Source organism: Thalassophryne amazonica, chromosome 7 (assembly GCF_902500255.1).
Source record: "Thalassophryne amazonica chromosome 7, fThaAma1.1, whole genome shotgun sequence".
NCBI lineage: Eukaryota > Metazoa > Chordata > Actinopteri > Batrachoidiformes > Batrachoididae > Thalassophryne > Thalassophryne amazonica.
In genome coordinates, this window is record NC_047109.1 from 68,423,456 (window position 1) to 68,446,017 (window position 22,562).

A 22,562-nucleotide genomic window follows, 5' to 3' on the forward strand; every position below is an offset into this window, starting at 1 on the left:
TTGCAGCATGCTGTCTGAAACTAATTAGTTGATACAAATAAAATATAAAGCTTAAAAATTATATAGCATCCTGCTAAAACCCTCTTCAGACTCAATTTGGACATCCACAAAAGTGATCAGCATGGCTCTGTATCATTCAAAATGTCAGTAACTTGCTCGGTGTTTTGCATTTTCTTTCTCAATGATACAGTGATCTTAAAAAGAACTTAATTGCTTATTATCAGTTCGAAGATAAAATCAACAAATCACCTTAAAACCCACTGTCGACATGCATCCTGTTAGGTTGCAGTTGGCTTCCCAATAAAAAAAATTGTGAAATGGCAAACTCTTGTGATAATCACCGACCCCCCCGCAATCCATCTGCAAGCATACATGGTCATCCTAGAGCTAGTCACCCACCATCTGGAGTGCTGGGATCATTGTGCTAATCAGAAACAAAATTTTGGACAGTTCAAAAGTTCAATGCCAACAGAAATCATTGGGAACCCGACTGGTTCACCGGCAAGCTTGAAACAGCTTAACCAGTCGTCTGCAACGTCCAGGGAACCCTGCTGCAAGCCGGCGGCATAAGGTTTGTACCAAACACTGATGCAGATCTTGACCATATCTGCCATCCTGAAGCTCACCACGGCAGCACTGCAAGCAGGGGGAGAAATATTCCATCCCGTGAATAGGTGTCACCAGTGATAAGGTCACTGCCAGCTTGAGCTCCGCCCCTTTTTGCATCTTCAAATGCCGTTTGCTTCCTGATTTCTATCTGGGGCCCACCTAAAAACTGCTAGGAACATGTGGACACTAAACTTAATAGAGTTTTTTCTAACATTTTAGAAAAGAAAAAATGTCCATATGACTTTTTTTTTCTGTCAAATAAGAAAACATATTGGGGCTTTTCCGTTTTGTTTCCCCTATGCATGAGGTTTCAAAGCCACGAGGACAAAGTTCCTTGGAGAAAAAATTGGGTCAAAAAGAGGGACCAGCTGACTGTCCACACCTGCAGGGAGATTAGACATTGGTGAGAGCTTTACTACTCAGAGCTGAAGCTGCAGAAAACTGACGCTAAAAGTACACATGCATTTCCCAAGTTCATGATTCATTCAACCCACCGTTCTCCTGCAGGTAGATCATCCTGTCTAGCAGCACCAGTGTCTCTACCACAGGTGCCAGCAGCAGTGCAAGGCTGAAATACACCACCACCCTGCCCTGCTGCTTCAACATGGCTTCCACCAGCTCCAGATCCAGGAGTAAATCTGCTGGCAGTCCAACCCGGGCCAGTCCCAGGCGGGCGTACCTGGATAGAGGAATTGCAATACACAATGTGATTTGCTAAAATTTACTCAGTGCGCAGGAATACGTTATTACGAGTTTTTCCATCCACCCCTCATATCTGGTCATATCAGAAATAAAGAGAATCATGTGACCTAATCTTGGCAGTGGCATTCATTTCTCTATGCCATTAGCCTCTGAGATAAGAAATGCCTGGGAAGAGCTTATGGAGTCATGAGGTCACTGAATACAGGTGTTTAATGATGCTGATAGATTTGCATGAAAATGAAGGTCCAAGGTTTTACTGTCCTGGTGCTTCCTGTCTTACTATATGGCTGTAAAACGTGGACAATGAACAGTGACGTAAGGCAATGACTGGATATCTTTGGCACTAGGACTCTTGGGTGGACCCTTGGGTAACACTGAAATGACTGTGTCTAAGGGCCCTGTCCCATTGGCGTTTAGGAGGATTTGCGTATGGATTGCGCACAAAATTGGCCCATATTCGCCACACATCCGCAATATCCACGTAACATGCCTGTATGAGTTGGCCAAACACGCCCGTGATCATCTGCAGAGGCACGCATGTCCGCAGCCAGGATTTTTGAGTAGCTCAAAATCTGGATGCGGATAACATCCGCCTTACATACTCCATATATACTCAATTCATACACAATACATACTCACTCTATGCGCCGTATATCTGCCGTTAACCGCTGATATCTGCAACTGATGGGGATTTGCGGCTTGGCAGCGGACTGGGACAGTGTGTAAAACAGATATATTGCGTGCCCATCATGTCCACATCACAAACTAAAATATGTTGTAGCGAATGCATACAAATTGGCCACGAATAAAGCGTTTCATTACATCTGGTTTGCAGCTGATTTGCGGACAATCTGTGAATGCATAACAAACACGTCACGTAAACCCAAAGTATTATATGTGGCAGAAAGCGACATACCTGCCAGTCAGTGCCAGTCCAGCTGTGTAAATCCACAAAGACGTAATAGCTGCTGCAATCCAGAACTTTTATTTAACACCAACAAAAGGAAGAGTTGCTGTTTAGCCACAACTCACGCTGAAGTCTGTTTTCTGTGACACTCTTAAAAAAAAACAAAAAAAAACACAGTCTCACACCCCAAGCGGCTTCCCCCCTCCTGCTCCCCAAACTCATGAACAGTTAACCCTTGCATGACAACACTCTGTGATCAACTTGTCCAAGTCCAGCAAATGCTCCAGAGCCTGTATTGTTGGTGTGAATAGTGATGCAGAAAGGAGCGAGTGCGCTTCTTTTATGACCGCAATGCAGATGCCGTGCACGCGCAACACATGTGCGATGCATTCATAATACACCCGTAATACTGCCGTTATAATCTCAATGTGTCGGATCAGTTTCCTCACTACATGCGTTATATAACCATGATTGTTCATCATATATTTGCTATGTATTATTAATATAGCTGTAATTCATACTGGGACATTTGTCATTTTTGACCATTTTTGTTGCGGACGACAACGAACGGCCGCAATTTGTATACTCAATTCATGCGCAATAAATTCTCTTCCCAGTGGGACAGGGCCCTAAGGAGCAGTTTCTTAGGGAAACTAAGATGAGCAGAGTATCACTTGCATGGTGAGGGAACGTCAATGTATTTTTTTTTTTGGCCATGTGGAGTGTTTCTCTGTGTATGACCCAGCACTTGGGTTCCTCAGTACTGAGGACCCCAATGGCTGGAGAAGACTCAGAGTATGCCCTCCTTTCACCTCACTGCAGCAGACAGATGGTTACTTTTGAGGGGTGGGTATGGGCCAATTGTCTGCCCGTGTGGTTGCCACACAGGGCCCACACAGTTCTCTCGTGTGGTGTAGGTGGTGACAAGGTACTGTCAGTCAAATTTGAACTACAAAGTATACAGATTTCAGCGTCTACTGCGTTCACATGTTGGCAGGATGATACCGATCATCATAGCAGAATTCTTGTCGTCTTAAGCGGCAGACTGTAGTTGATGACTTGGGCGATGTCATTTTCCAATACTACACCGACTGTAATTTACTTATTTGAAAGACAGAAGAGAGTTTTAGCGTTATGCACGCTGTTATATCTACAGGGCACGGTTGCTGTGCTCACAGCCAAAGGTGGAAGATTTTTTCTGTCAACTTCTCATTGAAAGCAATGAAACACCTGGTTTACTGTGTTGCTTACAGCCAACATGTGAATGCAGCATCACTTGTGATCATCAGTGATAGGAACGATACTGAAAATACAGCAGGAGTTCCATCCTGGTGTGCTGTTCAGAAAAGCTAAAACTGTGTTGAAGATGTTGCGAGTACTCACTCTGTGAAGGACAACAAGTGGGCTTTCTTTATGGTTTGGATTCCCGCCCGACGCAGCTCTGGCCTCACATCCCTAATGAAGATCTCCAAGATGGCCCGGTAACAGTGGGTCCTGAGTAACTTGCTCTCCTCCCTCAGCCTCCGTATGTAGTCCTCCACAGCATGACATGCCCCCTCTCGCATCTTATATGACAGCTGATGTCCAGGCAGCCCCCTCACCCAGGAGCTCATTGGGTATCCAAACTCTGAAGAAAGAGATTCATGGCTTGACATGGGTGCAGCAGGAGGTTCTACCAGACATGGAGGGGTGGGGTTTTCTTTGGTTGAGCTTTTCATGTAGCAACATGCCACAGAAGTGATGCCACGTACATTTGGACAGTGCACAAAGTGACGGAGAAGGGTGGTACTGAGGTCACCACAGGCATGCAGACCGGTCAGGATGAAGTCTGGATGGGCTTTCTGGCTGAGGTCCACAGTGCATGGACTGTCTTGACAAACAGGCTGGGCATTGAAGCAGCAGTTATCAGAACATAACTTTTGTCCAGAGTCTGTCGTGGCTGACTGGAATTGTGGCATTAATTCAAAATCCAGTGAGTCTGTTGAGGCAGGAGATGGTCCAACCTGGGCCATATGTGATTGTTTTTGAGTTTTACAACCCCGGAGTTGCTTTTTACTCAGTCTAGATGGAGTGGAGGGACCTTCGCTGACACAATCTGCAGTACTGAGCTGTGTGATGAAAGTCTCCCACGATGCTTTAGGGTTTACCCAGCTGATCACATGGCGGGGAAACAACTGCACTTGTGAGAGCTGAGAAGAGCAATTCTGGATGGAAAAACAATGTTCTTTCAATGTGCTGTATTATCACTGACTTAATCTTAACGTGAGGTAAAACTTAACAAAACACACACACATACACACATCGAAGTCAGTCCTATACAGGCCCTGAGACCCACTGCTTTGTACAACTTTGAAAAAAATAATATTCATAATATTGAAATGTTTTTATTACAGTGATTGGCAAATTACTTCTATTAAATATTATATATGCTAATGCTGTTTTACCTTTTCTCATTACCCATGGCTTCAAAAGTGTCACATGATAAACAAGAGTGATCAGGAGATGACACTGATCTTAAAATTGACCCCACTGTCACCATAATCAACAGGTGACAGGGGATCACCCATATACACCCTTATGCTAAATGACTGAAACTGGTCAACTGGTTCTTGTGATATCACGCTAACAAGTGAAAACAGGTGGACAGATAGATGGACAGATGGACATGCTAATGGATATATATCCCCTCGTATTTAATACCGGGGGATGAAAATATGCAATCTGATTGGCTGTGAGCTTGCCCCAGCTTTATTGCTTTACGTAATTGGAATACATCTTGGAATTTCACATTAGTAATGCTCTAAAACAGTGGCTCATACACCTTTTCTGCAGGGCCTTCCTTTTGTGGATAAGAATATGTTCAACCCCCTCCACTCCACTCCCACCTTTGGCACACATGTACACGCCTTTTGCATCCAAACTGCAAACTAGAATTTATTTGAAACATTGTACTTTTCACAAAACTAACAGATGCGCCACCATCGCGCTCTGCTTTCGCTGCGAAATTTTGCCCCAGTGCGTCATCAAATAGGAGGAGCTTCTATTCCGCTCGTCGGCTCCGGATGTCAGTCAAGTTTAACATGACGGACCTTGATCACACGGAGTGAGTTGCTGTGCACTTAATTGTTGTGGAAAGCTGACAAACGTTGCCAGCGGCGCCGTCCCTGGGTTCACAACATCCTCATGAGATGTTCCCAATTCGGGGAGTATCATTATTTGCAGCAGGAGCTGCATCTGGATGATTCACCAATCAGGCTTGTATGGTGGAGTGGTCAGACAGAAGCCACTCCTTAGTAAAAGGCACATGACAGCCCACCTGGAGTTTGCCAAAAGGCACCTGAAGGACACTCAGACCATGAGAAACAAAATTCTCTGCTCTGATGAGACAAAGATTTAACACTGAATGCCAGGTGTCATGTTTGGAGGAAACCAGGCCCCCTACAGTGAAACATGGTGGTGGCAGCATTATGCTGTGGGGATGTTTTTCAGCGACAGGAACGGGGAGACTAGTCAGGATTGAGGGAAAGATGAATGCAGCAATGTACAGAGACATCCTGGATGAAAACCTGCTCCATGTTGCAGGTATCCATTTCAAAATGGGCAAATATTTGCACAAAAACAATAGTTTATCAGTTTGAACATTAAATATCTTGTCTTTGTGGTGCATTCAAATGAATATAGGTTGAAGAGGATTTACAAATCATTGTATTCTGTTTTTATTTACATTTTACACAATGTCCCAACTTCACTGGAATTGGAATTGATTTCAGAATGCAGGCACCCACTCACTGACCGAGTCTGGATTTGTTACTCAAGGGCCATAACTCTGGGAGAATGGGCCCAACTCAAACAATGTGTTATATGCATATTACCAACCTATAAGAAGAACCTGTACCAAGTTTCACACAATTCCTCATAAAACTGAGAGGAGCTGATTTCAGAACGCTTATACCCTTTTTGGGAAAGACAGACAGACGGATGGAAATCACCATGACATAATCCCCCTTGGGGCCTTTGGCCAACAGGTGATTAAAAAAATACCACAGCAACTAACTAAGACCCTGTCACACCGTGATGATTTAGCCAGCATATGCCAATCATATTAAAAAAATGCTGGCATAAGTCCAAGAAGTTAAGGGGAAGTTTTTTATAAGTTAAGAGCAAGTTGAAACACGCTGATATACATCCTAATAAGCTGAGCTCCTCAAAAAAATTTGGGCATGCTGAAAATTTTAAACGCATCCCAGCGTGTGACTCAAATGTCCTGCACATGCGAGACGTAAGTTTAAGTAAGTTATGTGATTGTTGACACACGTCTCTTGCAATTTACTTTTAAGTCTAAATACGTCCATTAATGCTGGCCACTGACTGGATGAAACCTGCAGTCCTCATACAGATCGACTGTTTCATTCACACACGGAGTACATATGACCTGTTCATTTCAGCCCAATTCACCATCACAGAGGGACATGAATCCACATAAAGCTTCTGATTTTTGAAAATGCCTGGAAATGTAGCGTTTTAAACAAGTCCCTCTGTGTTTTTTCTGCTCCAGGTGCGTTTCTCATGCTGGTGTCACGCACTGAACACACAGAAACGCTGTGATGATTTAAACATTTAAAGCGCCATCGCTGTGGTGTGATCATCAGACACAGCACTTCATTCAGATCACACATGACCGCAGTCGAATGGCGCTTTAAAAGTTTAAATCATCACAGCATTTCATTATTCAGGTCTGTGATAACCTGATCAGGTCTGATCAGCGGACCTGATCAGAAATCAACAGCAATTTACACATTTAAAGAAACAGCACTTCATTCATTCATGGCAGCGTTTACCACAACCAGTCAACCTGTCAGCATTCTGTACACAATGAAAATGGTCCAAGACAAAAAATGAAAATAAAAAAATGTTAAATTACTCTGTTTCTCACCGGCACAACAGCGTGCAGTACTGACCCGAACCACTGGGTGGAAAGGGGACTGTCAGCATACGCTGGATAATCATCAAGGTGTGACAGCTGCGTTAATTTATTAGACGTACACCAGCGTGTGCCAGCGTTTTTAAATACGGCCGGCATACACAGGTTAAATCATCAAGGTGTGACAGGGCCTTTACCAAGCCACACAGTGCTGGAATTCAATGCATCTTTTCATGAAGATAATGCTTTAAAGCCACACACTGCACAACTAGGAAGTATCTATTACCGTATCTCTGATCAAATAAGCCACTTAAAACTAAGTCTGGTGTGTATGTGAATCAAAGAGCATCACAATTCATTTTTCATCTCAACCAATATGAATTTTCACAGCTTTATATAGATTTCTAACCAATTTGCATTCCATCATTAAATCTTTAAGAGTTTGTTTGCTTAAAGCTGCTTATGTACTGATTTGCCATCAGCTAGAGTGCAAACAAAGCTTTTCAAAACCTTTTAAAGTGGAAATTTATGGCTTTTAGAGTTATTTTGATATCAGTATGTCATATCTTCAGCAAAGAACCAACCTTTTTCTGACTTTCTTTCTCCAAAGCCCACATCAACTGTCCATCAAACCTGGAAGCCATAGCAACCAAGGTGCGATCGGCCTCAATGGCTGTCACTGACACTCCAAATCCAAAGCACAAAAAACGACTCAGATGTCCCTGTGTGGAGCACAGCGGTAAAAGAACAAGTGGTCGGAGAGGCGCAGCGGTTACTGTGATGCTCCAGCTGTTAAAAGTTAAGCCATATGATTAGTTTAGTGACCAGATGAAGGTGTGTGTGCACTATTCTTACAGCACAGTCGGTGCACAAATGCATGGAATTGGCTTCCTAACACGCCACCAAAATAAGAAAATAAAGGTGTGAATGGTGTACCTGCCCGGAGCCCACATCCACCACTCTGCTGCAGCCAGTCTGGTCACACAGTTGTTTTACCAGCTGCAAGTAAAAACACGTGATCGTTAACAGCAGACGGCACAAAACATTTCTCTTAGCAGAACTTGACACAATGAGTGCAGAAAACTAGAGCTTCTGTACCGTGCCCAGCTTGCGAATCTCATGTTGTTTCTTTGGTTTGACATGTTTCCTGAAGATGTGTCCCAGCAGGGAGCTCTGACTCTGATTGTCCTGAAACTCCTCCGGCTTAACGTCACCAGATACCCTGCCTCGCTCCTGCCCGTCCTCTCTAGGAAATGCCAGCGAGTGAGCTGTTGCACGGAAAGCCAAAAGTGACAGAGGCCACACCGAGAGGTATCTGCAAGGACAGCATTCCAACTATTCTGATCATCTGTCATCAAACTGTTTTAAAAAATCTAACTTTGCTCAATCTGACAAGAAGCTGAGTAGAAATTCAAGTTTAGGGGAAATATTGATTTAAAGAATCAAGCATGTACACGATGAGATTACATATGACACCATACATCACCATGCAGCGGTGCGCTTTAGTCACTCATTCATAAAGATCTTAGTAGCTTGTGATCATACAGTACCTTCTGTCTGCATGCGTCGCATCCAGTAATAAATCTGCAATCTGGGGATAGGACAGGTCCTGCAGCACATGTTGCCAGCTGCTGGGTAATGTGTTCCAGAGATTTTCAGTAAAGAACTCCTGCATGGGAATGAAGAGGTGGCAGTTTTAAGAAAAACTAAAAGAGATGACCTTGTCGCCAATCATCAACTGCTTTCTCCTCTGCAAGTACTCATTTGACGTGTGCATATAATTAGACAAGTATCCTTTGCAGCCTATGCTGATTTTCACAAAGTTTGATTTGTTTAATCTGGCTGCTCAAACAAACTTTTTCCCTCTCTGTTTCTCACTCTCTGTTTACCTCTGCCAAGGAAGTAGGGTGGAGGTTATTTTTTCGCTCCTGTCTGTCTGTTTGTGAACAGCCTGGAGCCCACATTTTTTCATATATTGTTCTGAAAATTTTACTGAAGATTCACATCCTGACAGGCAAGAAATTATTCAATTTTCAATATCATAGATCAATGGGCAAAGTCAGGAAAAATCTTGGAAATTTGAAAAAATCCTCGTCTTTAACATTGAACGAATTTTCCAAAATTCGTAACTGGCAAAAAATATCAAATTTCTGTCATATTTTATGTAGGATGGTATCCTTTATCGACTGACAATGTTTGATCCAGATCTGATTCAGGTTACAGATTTTGTGGCCATTTAAATTTAACTACAAACCCCATTTAATGTATATTTTACATAATATCTGAATCAAACGTGCCCCAGTCACCCTGATATTTGAAAGTGAGGTGCAGACTGGCTCTTGCTATCACCTGACAAAGTCTGATCCGGATCTGATCTGGATTGTGGATTTTGTGGACATTTGAATTTAATATTAAAAAGCCCATTTGGTGTACATTTTCTATTATATCTCAATCAAAAGTGCCTCAATCACACTCATTTATGACAATGAGGTGCAAACTGGCCCTCTCAATGAAGAGACTAAATTTGCTCCACATCTGATCCGTATTGCAGATTTTAGTGGACATTTGATTTTAACACTGAAAAACTCTATTGATCTGTATTTTGGATTCTATTTTAGCTTATGAAAAGCCACTTCTAACAGGACTTTGACCTTGAAACTTTTTTTCCAAAGAAAACATTTGTGGAACTGGAAAACAGACTAAAAACATGGTGCCATTTTGAGGCCAATTGTGCTGAACTACTGAACAAGCCTTTTATGTTTTCAACATTTTGTTTTTATCAGTTAACCATTAGGGATGTCCCGATCAGGTTTTTTTTTGGCCCCGATCCGATTCCGAGTAATCTGCCGATACCGATACTTTAAAAAACTGAATGAATATGAACAAATGCTAAATATATAATATTTCATTTTAATCACCTTATTTTATTATTTATCACTTAAACAGTGCACTTCTCCTTGAAGTAGCTTGAACAGTCAAGTAATAATCTACCAGACTTAAAAAATGTACAAATTTCCATGTTATTTTATTTGTCTAAAAATAAATGTCCAAGGTTCCGTATGTTAAACAAACAAATTATCTAATCTGAAATAACAGGTGGTTTTAATTTATAGATGAAAGGTTTCCAAAGAACCATTTATTGATTTAGCTATTTTAATTAAAAGTGTTCTAAACTCATATAAGGGTGATTCTTAGACTACGGGCACTTATTATGTCCTTTGATCATATTGTATGAAAAACAGAAAAAAAAGGGGAAATTTCACACTTTTATAGTTATCTTTACAATGAAAGTGTGTTAAGAAATTTGTTCTAGTAGTCTATGATGACTTTTTCACCTTTTTTCAGCATCATTATATGCAAATATTGCCGTTTTGTGCTTGTCCTACACCCAGACTTTTGATCTTCAATGATAAAAATGAATGGTAAAGAAAAGTTTTTTCTAATGTTTTAAAATAACTGAATAAAATATCAGTAAAATAATCAAAACATAATTGGGGTATTCAATGTCATACAACTGTTGTGATTTTTTTAAACAAAATGTAGTTGTCCCACACTATTGCCGTAATTTCCACCACAACACTGCAACGTCCCTTTAAACAGTTTGTATGAAAGATTGTTTCGGTAGTTTCTATGGAGATAAACAGTGACATCACAGCACATGTATATAGCGCCAAATCACAACAAACAGTTGCCCCAAGGCGCTTTATATTGTAAGGCAATGGTGTGGTGGAAATTACATTTACAAGGCCAATAGTGCCCGTAGTTAAAGAATTACCCATAAACAGTAATCAGAAATTTTGAGGTAACAAACAACAACAGAAAACATTTCCAAGGATTTTTCTTCAGACACGTCGTTTCTGCACTGATCTGTGGTTCAAATCCCAGCCTGACTGGAAAATCACTAAGGGCCCTTGGGCAAGGTCTTTAATCCCCTATTGCTCCCGGTGTGTAGTGAGCGCCTTGTATGGCAGCACCCTCACATGGGGGTGAATGTGAGGCATAATTGTAAAGCGCTTTCAGCGTCTGATGCAGATGGAAAAGGGCTTTATAAATGCAGTCCATTTACCATTTGTACAGATCAGATGTTTCTGCCACTAGTCTTCCGTGTTTTGGTCCAATGCGTCGTTCCTATTGGACAGCGCGAAGCTACGTCACAGCTCAGAGTGTCGAAAGTTTAAAAGTCAACTTGAAAAGTAAAAGGAAAAAAAAAAACTTACATTTGTGTCCTGACAGTCCTCAGTGTACCCCTCTGATGCTTTATCAGTGTGCAACAAGTTCAGAGCAGTGCAGTGAATGTGAATGAAGACGGAAGCTCTTTAAGACACGCTCCTAAAAGAGATGGTGTGTGCACGTCGCTCGTGCACACACCATCTCTCGCTCCATTTTGCAGACAAACGATCACAGGACAATTTGTTTTTTTCTTTTTGTTAATCAGATGACAGATCGTCGTCCTGAGGACTTGGTCAGCACCGGGTCCTGCTGCGCACAGAAGGATGACTGAGCAAGATTTTCGGTGGGAAAGTGTCCATCATCCTCTTGTCATTCCATCGAGGCGTCAGGCTGAGCGCGTAAACACACAAACAGCAGTTCTGCGAAAGAAACTTTGCGCGCGTAACTCCCCCCACCTCGGTCCGGTTGAACTTATGTTTTTTCTTTTGTTCAATTAAAAAAAAAAAAAAGATTGGGTTGAACATTGACGGCGTGAGCCTGCCGACAAGCGGCAATGCGCACTCCCGTCAGAAGCGTCACGTCAAAAGCCAAGCTAAAGCAACGCATCTCACGCCTCTGATGCTTCCGACGCGTGAAAGGCCCATTAATCTGCAATAATGAGCCTGAAATAGCGCTGATCAAAATAATGAGGATAAAATCTATATCGGAATCCTGATCGGGATGCAACGTCCGATTTCGATCAAGTCTGAAACCACGTGATTGGGCCCGATTTCTGATCACGTGATCGGATCGGGACATCCCTATTAACCATATACAGCAACACATGAAGGTACAGGTACAAAATCAAAATAAATATAAAAATAGGTAAGCTATCAAATTTACATAAATTTACAATTCATGATGATTTATTTAATTAATTTAAAGCCTGATTTATGCTTCTGCAACTCTGTGTCGTGATGCCAACACACGTGACAGTTTTAAAGTTTTCCATCGCTGGATTATGCTTTATTTAGACTAATTTAACCCTCAACAAGCTTTTCTTTTGACAATCATCACCTCCAATTCTGTATTAAGCTGTACAATTTCCTCTTTTTCCGACTGTGTTGTAAATTTGCAGACTTTTCTGATCCATTTGTGATCAGCATGTGAGCTGCAAAAACTATCATAATATGAGAGGAAAGAGTGAAAGCAGAAAAGTGTCAAATCACAGCCTTTTGCTGTGTCTGATTTAACAGGTGCACGTCAGGCTGCGGGTCTGAGTCTGAGCACAGTGTGAAAAATATAAATGGTTGGGCTTTTAATCAGGGAAATGACTCCGGTCCTACTTTACTTGAATTGGCGAGTGTCAGAGTGCTGAACTTTAATTTTGTACCTCTGTTACTGTGCACGTCCAGACTACTCTGTTCAGTTACATGCTTGGGGTTTTAATGGAAATACATTGCAGACAGACAGGACATTTTATCCGATGTAAGCGAAAATCCATAAAACAAAATCAGTTATGTGGTGATTATTACATGGAAAACCATACAAAAGCATCCGGTTTATACAATGGCGGTTTTACTTTATATGGGACTGAACAATATATTTACCATGCAAAACTTTGAAGTCGCTTCCATCCCAGACAGCTGACTTTATTTTCCAAAGTTTTTCTTCTGTTCAGATCTGAAGGGAATTGGTACATCTTGAAGCCCTTTTTGTGTCTATTTGTGCATCCAAATGCACAGCAACCTGGCATTTTCAGCGAATAAATAAATAAAATATGTGGATTTACATGCAGATAGATTAACAGTGAACACTATTTTGGCCCCAAGATGGCACCACAAGTCAAGTGACCTTTTTTTCCGGCTTGTCATGTTGCCACTCTCTGAATAAAGGGACTCTTGAGATGTCTGCCCCCCCCCCATCGATTTCTATTTAATCCACTAAATGGCGAATGCAGCCTGTGAGCTGTTGCCAGCAGCTGCCATGTTGCTTAGCATTATTCTGCATCATCAAGCATTAGATGAAATAGAAATCTATGATTCACTAAATTAAACTTGGGTTAAAGTGATCTGAAAATACTGTTTTGTGCAGTGTCCAGGTGCTGCAACAAGCTGACAAAGGAGTATCAGCTGGTTAAAATTAAAGGCAAAATAAATAATAATAAATTGTGGAGTGAAATATCTCACCATTTGTTTAGAGATTCAATTAGAAGTCTCACTTTCATAAGTCTCAATTTATACCTTTTTAATTAGCATCTTTTTTTTTCTCTTCACATCAGGTTTTCCATCCTGAGATATTCTGTAAGCAAATTCATAGAATGGAAATGTTTTCTCTCAATTTGGTGGGTCACATCACATGCACGTCTTTGTACACGCACGTGTGTGTGTTAGTGCACACGCATGTGCGCGCGCCCACACATGCATGCACGCCCACACATGTGCGTGCGCGTACACACACAACACGCATGCGCACGCATACACAAAACAAATCCACTGTGCTGTCTGGAGGCTGTTAGCAGGAAGAATGAAAAGCAGGACTCATTTCTGACGTGATTTTTTTTTTTCGCTGCACTGAGGACATGCAGTCTTTTTTGGTAGCACACGCAGTTGTGTATGTGCGTGTGCGCATGGGACAATGACACAATGATTTGACTGAGCTAACTGACGCTGCTAAATCTTGTAACACACACACACGCAAAATCCACTCTGGTGTAAGCCATCTGGATGCATGAAGAGCTGTTCACATGAAACGCTGATGTGATTTTTGGCTGGACTGAGGAACTACACAAAGTCTTTTTTTTTATGGAAGTCCAAAGTCAATCCACAGCATCACTGGACTACACGTTACAGTGGAACACCAAAATGCAAGTCCCTTTTCTGTTGTTTATAAATTAATAAAATATCAAATGACAAGGATCTATTTTAGCCGTTAAGTAAAACAAATAATGAATGTTTTTACATTCTTTCAATGGAACAAATATTTAATTCAGTGAAAGCTGGAACAAACCATTTGCCTCGTTGTGTTGTGTGGGCCGCTGAAGAGGAGGTACTGCTGGCCCACCACCACCAGAGGGCACCCTGCCTGGAAAAGAACAGCAGGAGACTGTATTTTGGACAAGTACTCACATTCCTGCACTACAGTGTTTTTCCTGACGAGAGGTGGAGGTGGTTTTCCACCATACGTGTTGCTGGGTGCAGGCGCACCCACATCTGACTGTTTCTGTTCCTCGCCAGCAGTACCGGATCCGACAAGCGGAGGCAGTGGCCACCTGGGAGTTCGGGACTTGGCGGCTCCAGTATTCCCGGGGTTCGGTGGAGGAGGAAATCGTGTGGTTCTGGTTCTGCTTTGGACAGACGTCTCCTATCTTCGAGCCTGCCCACATGACACCTTTGTGATTCGGCTTATTGTCTGTTATTATAATCGGTTGTGTTTGTTGTGCTTGTTTCACAACAGTAAAAGTGTTATTTGACTTCCTCCATTGTCCGTTCATTTGCGCCCCCTGTTGTGGGTCCGTGTTCCTACACTTTCCCAACAGGATATCTCGGCCAACGTCATGGACCCCGAGGGGCGTCAACCGGCTGTTGAACGGCCAATGGAAGAACAGGGCGCACAGGCGTCCACAGGAGGAATGATCGGTGAGTTGCAGCGAATCCTCACCGCTTTCACGGCTCGGTTGGATCTAATGACCGAGCAGAACGTCCTCCTTAACCGCAGGGTGGAGGCTCTCGCTGCGCAGGTGGAAGCTCTCCCTCCTGTCGACCCTGTGCGTAACAGTGACGTTCCACAGGTCGTTCAACGACCCCTCCCACCTTCCCCGGAAGCATACATAAGCCCTCCAGAGCCGTACGGAGGTTGTGTGGAGACGTGCGTGGACTTCCTTATGCAGTGTTCGCTCATCTTCGCACAACGTCCTGTCATGTACGTGACTGATGCCAGCAAGATAGCTTATGTAATAAATCTGCTTCGCGGTGAAGCACGCGCTTGGGCTACAGCGCTCTGGGAGCAGAATTCACGGCTCCTTCAGACATATGATGGGTTTGTGTGGGAGTTCAGAACAGTGTTCGATCACCCTAATAGAGGAGAGACCGCTTCAGCCGTGCTGCTGTCGATGAGACAGGGGCGCCGGAGCGCAGCTGCCTATGCAGTCGACTTCCGCATCGCGGCTGCGAGGTCCGGCTGAAATAGCACTGCCCTCCGCGCCGCCTTCGTAAACGGACTGTCGTTGGTCCTAAAGGAGCACCTGGTGGCTAAGGACGAACCGCGGGACTTAGATGGGCTTATTGATCTGGTTATATGATTAGACAATCGGTTAGAAGAACGCCGTCGGGAAAGAGACGAAGGGGGTGGCCGGGCACGCGCCGTCCCCCTCCCTTCCGGTTCCGACCGAGCTCCGCCCTCCCCACGCTCCACGGCCCCTACGCTCCGTGTGGTTACAGCTCCCCCTGCTGACGAAGCTATGGACACGAGCAGGGCCACATTTAGACCCCCGGATAGACAGAGGAAGCTGGTCCGCGGAGCGTGTTTTGTTTGTGGCTCGATAGAGCATCAGGTAAGGGACTGCCCCGAGCGGTTAAACACCAATGCCCGCCCCTAGAAACTGGGCTAGGGGTGGGCCGAGACATTCACGTGGGACACACCCATATTGCCACACGACTCCCAGTTACAATCCTTTATGAGGATTTAACCCTTCAGGCCCCAGCACTGGTGGACACGGGCTCTGAGGGGAGGGAGGCAGGGCTCCCTCTGGTGGCACTTACTTCACCTGTGCAAGTACGGGCACTAGATGGCTCCCTACTCCCTTTAATCACACATAAGACACCTCCAGTAACTCTGGTGGTGTCAGGGAACCACCGGGAGGAGATCGAGTTTTTTGTGACTCCTGCCACCTCCCGCGTGATTCTCGGGTTCCCCTGGATGTTAAAACACAATCCCCGGATCGATTGGCCGTCCGGGGTAGTGGTTCAGTGGAGCGAGACCTGCCATCGGGTATGTTTAGGTTCCTCGGTTCCTCCCGGTTCCCAGGCTAAGGAGGAGGTCAGAGTCCCGCCCAATCTCGGGACGGTGCCGGTGGAGTACCATGACCTTGTGGACGTGTTCAGCAAGGATCTGGCGCTCACCCTTCCCCCGCACCGTCCGTACGATTGTGCCATTGATTTGGTTCCAGGCGTTGAGTTTCCGTCCAGCAGGCTGTACAACCTCTCACGACCTGAGCGCGAATCATTGGAGACCTACATCCGGGACTCTTTAGCTGCCGGGCTGATCCGGAATTCCACTTCCCCGATGGGTGCAGGTTTCTTTTTTGTGGGAAAAAAGGATGGCGGACTACGTCCATGCATTGATTACAGGGGGCTGAACGAAATCACGGTTCGTAACCGATACCCATTGCCCTTGTTGGATTCAGTGTTCACGCCCCTGCATGGAGCCCAAATGTTCACTAAGCTAGATCTTAGGAATGCGTATTACCTGGTTCGGATCCGGAAGGGAGACGAGTGGAAGACGGCATTTAACACCCCCTTAGGTCACTTTGAGTACCTGGTCATGCCGTTCGGTCTTACAAACGCCCCCGCGACGTTCCAAGCATTGGTTAATGATGTCTTGCGGGATTTCCTGCACCGATTCGTCTTCGTATATCTAGACGATATACTCATCTTTTCTCCGGATCCTGAGACCCATGTCCGGCATGTACGTCAGGTCCTGCAGCGGTTGTTGGAGAACCGACTGTTTGTGAAGGGCGAGAAGTGCGAGTTCCACCGCACTTCTTTGTCCTTCCTGGGGTTTATCATCTCCCCTAACTCCGTCGCTCCTGATCCGGCCAAGGTCGCGGCGGTGAGAGACTGGCCCCAACCCACCAGCCGTAGGAAGCTGCAACAGTTCCTCGGCTTTGCTAATTTCTACAGGAGGTTCATTAAGGGCTACAGTCAGGTAGTTAGCCCCCTGACAGCCCTGACCTCCCCAAAAGTCCCCTTCACCTGGTCGGATCGTTGCGATGCCGCGTTCAAGGAGTTGAAACGGCGCTTCTCGTCTGCACCCTGTTCTGGTGCAGCCCGATCCTAGTCGCCAGTTAGTGGTTGAAGTGGACGCCTCAGACTCAGGGATAGGAGCTGTGCTTTCCCAGAGCGGGAAGACCGATAAGGTCCTTCACCCGTGTGCCTACTTTTCCCGCAGGTTGACCCCGGCCGAACGGAACTATGACGTCGGCAATCGAGAACTCCTTGCGGTGAAAGAGGCTCTTGAAGAGTGGAGACATCTGTTGGAGGGAACGTCCGTGCCATTCACGGTTTTCACTGATCACCGGAACCTGGAGTATATCAGGACCGCCAAGCGGCTGAACCCCAGGCAAGCCCGCTGGTCACTGTTCTTCGGCCGTTTTGACTTCCAGATCACCTACCGTCCCGGGACCAAAAACCAGAGATCGGATGCCTTGTCCCGGGTACATGAAGATGAAGTCAAAACGGAGTTGTCGGATCCACCGGAACCCATCATCCCGGAGTCCACTATCGTGGTCACCCTCACCTGGGACGTAGAGAGAACCGTCCGGGAGGCCCTGGCACGAAGCCCGGACCCCGGAACTGGGCCGAAGAACAGACTCTACGTCCCACCAGAGGCTAGGGCTGCAGTCCTGGACTTCTGTCACGGCTCTAAGCTCTCCTGTCATCCAGGGGTGCGAAGAACCGTGGCAGTTGTCCGGCAGCGCTTCTGGTGGGCGTCCCTAGAGGCCGACGTCCGGGATTATATCCAGGCCTGCACCACCTGTGCCAGGGGCAAGGCTGAACATCGCAGGGCTTCGGGACTGCTCCAGCCGCTGCCCGTGCCCCATCGCCCCTGGTCCCACATCGGCCTGGATTTTGTCACGGGCCTCCCGCCGTCCCAGGGCAACACCACCATCCTCACGATAGTGGACCGATTCTCCAAGGCGGCCCACTTCGTGGCCCTCCCGAAGCTCCCGACGGCCCAGGAGACAGCGGACCTCCTGGTCCACCATGTCGTCCGGCTGCATGGGATTCCCACAGACATTGTCTCCGATCGCGGTGCCCAGTTCTCCTCGCAAGTCTGGAGGAGCTTCTGCCGGGAACTGGGGGCCACGGTGAGTCTCTCATCCAGGTATCATCCCCAGACCAACAGCCAAGCAGAACGGGCCAATCAGGAGGTGGAACAGGCCCTGCGTTGCGTGACGGCCGTGCACCCGGCGGCCTGGAGTACCCATCTGGCCTGGATCGAGTATGCCCATAACAGCCAGGTGTCGTCAGCCACCGGCCTCTCCCCTTTCGAGGTGTGTCTGGGGTACCAACCTCCTTTGTTTCCGGTGGTTGAGGGAGAGGTCGGTGTGCCCTCGGTCCAGGCCCACCTGCGGAAGTGCCGTCGGGTGTGGCGTGCCGCCCGTTCTGCTTTGCTGAGGGCCCGGATGAGGACGAAGGCCCATGCAGACCGTCGGCGGACCCCGGCCCCTACGTATCGGCCAGGGCAGGAAGTGTGGTTGTCTACCAAGGACATTCCCCTCCAAGTGGACTCCCCTAAATTGCAGGAACGGTATATCGGTCCGTTTAAGATCCTCAAGGTCATCAGTCCAGCCGCAGTGAGGCTTCAGCTTCCGGCCTCACTGCGGATCCATCCCGTTTTCCATGTGTCCCGGATTAAGCCACATCACACCTCACCCCTCTGTACTCCGGGTCCGGCACCACCTCCTGCCCGGATCATCGATGGCGAGCCGGCTTGGACTGTGCGCCGGCTTTTGGATGTCCGAAGGATGGGCCGGGGCTTCCAGTATTTGGTGGACTGGGAGGGGTACGGCCCCGAAGAACGCTCCTGGGTGAAGAGGAGCTTCATCCTGGACCCGGCCCTCCTGGCCGATTTCTACCGCCACCACCCGGACAAGCCTGGTCGGGCGCCAGGAGGCGCCCGTTGAGGGGGGGGGTCCTGTTGTGTGGGCCGCTGAAGAGGAGGTACTGCTGGCCCACCACCACCAGAGGGCACCCTGCCTGGAGTGCGGGCTCCAGGCACCAGAGGGCGCTGCCATCTCACAGGAGCAGCCGGGGTGACAGCTGTCACCTACGACAGCTGTTACCAATCTTCTGATCCGCAGCGGTATATCTGCAAGACGTCATCTCCACTTCTCTGCCGAGATCGCTCTACCAAGGAGGTAACGTATCCAGCCAAACAGATTATCTTTTGACCATTAAATACTTTTTGCCTTTACACAGAAAGAGAAAAGAACAGCAGGAGACTGTATTTTGGATAAGTACTCACATTCCTGCACTACAGTGTTTTTCCTGACAAGAGGTGGAGGTGGTTTTCCACCATACGTGTTGCTGGGTGCAGGCGCACCCACATCTGACTGTTTCTGTTCCTCGCCAGCAGTACCGGATCGGACAAGCGGAGGCAGTGGCCACCTGGGAGTTCGGGACTTGGCGGCTCCAGTATTCCCGGGGTTCGGTGGCGGAGGAAATCGTGTGGTTCCGGTTCTGCTTTGGACAGACGTCTCCTATCTTCGAGCCTGCCCACATGACACCTTTGTGATTCGGCTTATTGTCTGTTATTATAATCGGTTGTGTTTGTTGTGCTTGTTTCACAACAGTAAAAGTGTTATTTGACTTCCTCCATTGTCCGTTCATTTGCGCCCCCTGTTGTGGGTCCGTGTTCCTACACTTTCCCAACACGTTGAATGGTATGTTCCAGCTTTCACCTCATGAAATATTCGTACCATTTAACTCATAAACGTTCATTATTTGTATACGAGGTCTGTGAGAAAAGTATCCGACCTTATTATTTTTTTAAAAAACCATATGGATTTGAATCACGTGTGATTACATAAGCCAAGCTTGAACCCTCGTGGGCATGCGAGAGTTTTGTCACGCCTGTCGGTGACGTCATTCACTTGTGAGCACGCCTTGTGGAAGGAGTGGTCCAGCCCCCTCGTCGGAATTCCTTTGTCTGAGAAGTTGCTGAGAGACTAGCGCTGTGCTTGATCAAGATTTTTTCAAGAACTGTGAGGCACATCCGAGTGGAGACTATCCGAGAAATTCAGATGGTTTTCAGTGAAAATTTTAACGGCTGATGAGAGATTTTGGATTGTTTCTATCGCTGTAAGGACTTCCCACGGAGTGGGACGTCGCGCAGCGCGCCGAGGCGACGTCGTCATCCTGTTTCAAGCTGAAAACCTCCAAATTTAATCCTCTGTTGACCCAGGACGTCGTGAGAGAACAGAGAACTTTCAGAAGAGGTCGGAAACAGCAGTTTATCCGGACATTCCACTGTTAAAGGAGATTTTTTTAATGAAAGACGTGCGGACGGATTGGCGTGTCGGCTCGCAGCCGGCGCGGCGCGCCCGCCACAGGAAAAACACCTCCGTTGGAAGCCTTAAGGACAAGTTGGAACATGCCCTGCTGTTAAACAATTTCTCAGATACTCACTCAACTGAAAGCCACCAAAAGCCGCCTGGATTTTACAAATGGTTATCAACACGGAGGTGTTTTTCCTGTGGCGGGCGCGCCGCGCCGGCTTCGAGCCGATACGCCAATCCGTCCACATGTCTTTCATTAAAAAAAATCTCCTTTAACAGTGGAATGTCCGGATAAACTGCTGATTCCGACCTCTTCTGAAAGTTCTCTGTTCTCTCACGACGTCCTGGGTCAACAGAGGATTAAATTTGGAGGTTTTCAGCTTGAAACAGGATGACGACGTCGCCTCGGAGCGCTGCGCGACGTCCCACTCCGTGGGAAGTCCTTACAGCGATAGAAACAATCCAAAATCTCTCATCAGCCGTTAAAATTTACACCGAAAACCAGCTGAATTTCTCGGATAGTCTCCACTCGGATGTGCCTCACAGTCTCTCAGCAACTTCTCAGACAATGAAAATCCGACGAGGGGGCTGGACCACTCCTTCCACAAGGCGTGCTCACAGGTGAATGACGTCACCGACAGGCGTGAAAAAACTCACGCATGCGCACGAGGGTTCAAGCTTGGCTGATGTAATAACACGTGATTCAAATCCATACAGTTTTAAAAAAAAATAAAACTGTCGGTTTCTTTTCTAATAGACCTCGTACTATCTGGACTGGGACTAACAAATTCATTCAAGTCTATTATATAAACAGTCTGATCCTGATCTTCTGTATTTGTTTTGGTAAATAGTGGCTTAACAGATGTGGGACTGAGTTTGAATAAATGTAACAGCATAGTAGTAGCACAAAAATGCAGATTTATGGTGAAACTCTCTTGAAAACATTAACCATGCCCACATTGATTTCTATTTATGTGTGGCTGTTAGACGCTAACCAAGATGGCAGTGCTCTGGCAACAGCCAGTGAATGACCAGATCTCTGCGGTCCTCCATCTAGTGAGTAAATAGAAATTGATGTCCCCCCCCCCCCCAAGTATTTACTCTGGATCCGCCCCTGACTACTTGTAAACATAATATTGATAAAGATATTCCTGGCCGTGGAACACTGTAATCAATTTAGAGCCTCTGATATTGGTGGTCTACATAAAAGAATGGGTGAAAATCAAAAACTGAACTCAGTGGATGAGTCAAATGAAAGCTGATTCCAAAGTCTTGATTGCTTGACTTCAAAATCATTGTGGTGGCAAACAGAATTAGTTAACTTCTTAAATTAAAATGATGAAACAAAGTTATTACTCACAATTATATAGGAGTCAGCGATGTGGCTGTAGGTGGAGAGAAACGTGGTGAGTTTTTTCGCCAGCTCTCTCTGTTCATCTGCTGAAATGTTCGATGTAAACATGTCGTCATCGTGCACCGAAACACTGCCAAGGCAAATACAACACAGCTGCTTTGTTTATTTACCAGCCAAACCAAACCTTACGTGTCTAAAATACACACACCAGACGAATCACGGCAGCTAAAATCAATATTTAAAGCCAACATTGTCCTGCTTTCCATTTTACTCCAAACTGCTGCAGACAGCACGCTAGTGATGCCTTCACTATCATCCACAAAATCCGACCTATGCGGAACAAAGTCATCAAACTTTAAACAGTCATTTACTATGCATGCTAATTCAGCATAATTGTTTCCAGAAGATCTTGTCAAAAGTTGCATCTTAAAATACATGTCCTACTACACACACGTTTTTTCTTATATTAATTTTGATAGGACGCAATCCATCCACTCTGCAGTCGGATGTCAGAAAAGCATTGAAATGTTCGCTTTAACTGGAAGGCAACATAACCCGGAAGTTTAACACACAAGACGATGAGATTTGAAACTGAACCAATTGTTTTGGAGCACGATTCGCTGGTTTGAACAGCTTTGAA

At 45.8% G+C, this 22,562-nt stretch overlaps 1 protein-coding gene across 1 annotated transcript; it reads right to left on the reverse strand.

Moving 5' to 3' along the window:
• Window positions 1–863: 863 nt before the first annotated feature.
• rrnad1 (ribosomal RNA adenine dimethylase domain containing 1) lies at window positions 864–22,300 on the reverse strand. The gene is made up of 8 exons (XM_034174382.1): window positions 21,929–22,300; window positions 8,690–8,808; window positions 8,238–8,454; window positions 8,076–8,138; window positions 7,724–7,861; window positions 3,602–4,422; window positions 1,104–1,288; window positions 864–991 (listed from the first exon to the last, which is right to left on the reverse strand). Exons 1-8 carry the CDS (start codon window positions 22,028–22,030, stop codon window positions 906–908), a joined length of 1,731 nt encoding a protein of 576 aa, XP_034030273.1. The 5' UTR covers window positions 22,031–22,300; the 3' UTR covers window positions 864–905.
• Window positions 22,301–22,562: the final 262 nt, after the last annotated feature.

Bases quoted from the DNA above. Each gene is read 5' to 3' on its own strand.
- rrnad1 (XM_034174382.1), bottom strand. From the start codon at position 22,030: ATGTTTACATCGAACATTTCAGCAGATGAACAGAGAGAGCTGGCGAAA. The intron at 4,423-7,723 runs GTTGGTTCTTTG...TTTTCCATCCAG, and splicing joins AGAAAGAAAGTCAGAAAAAG to AATTGCTCTTCTCAGCTCTC. The intron at 992-1,103 runs GTGGGTTGAATG...ATCTCCCTGCAG, and splicing joins GATCTACCTGCAGGAGAACG to GTGTGGACAGTCAGCTGGTC.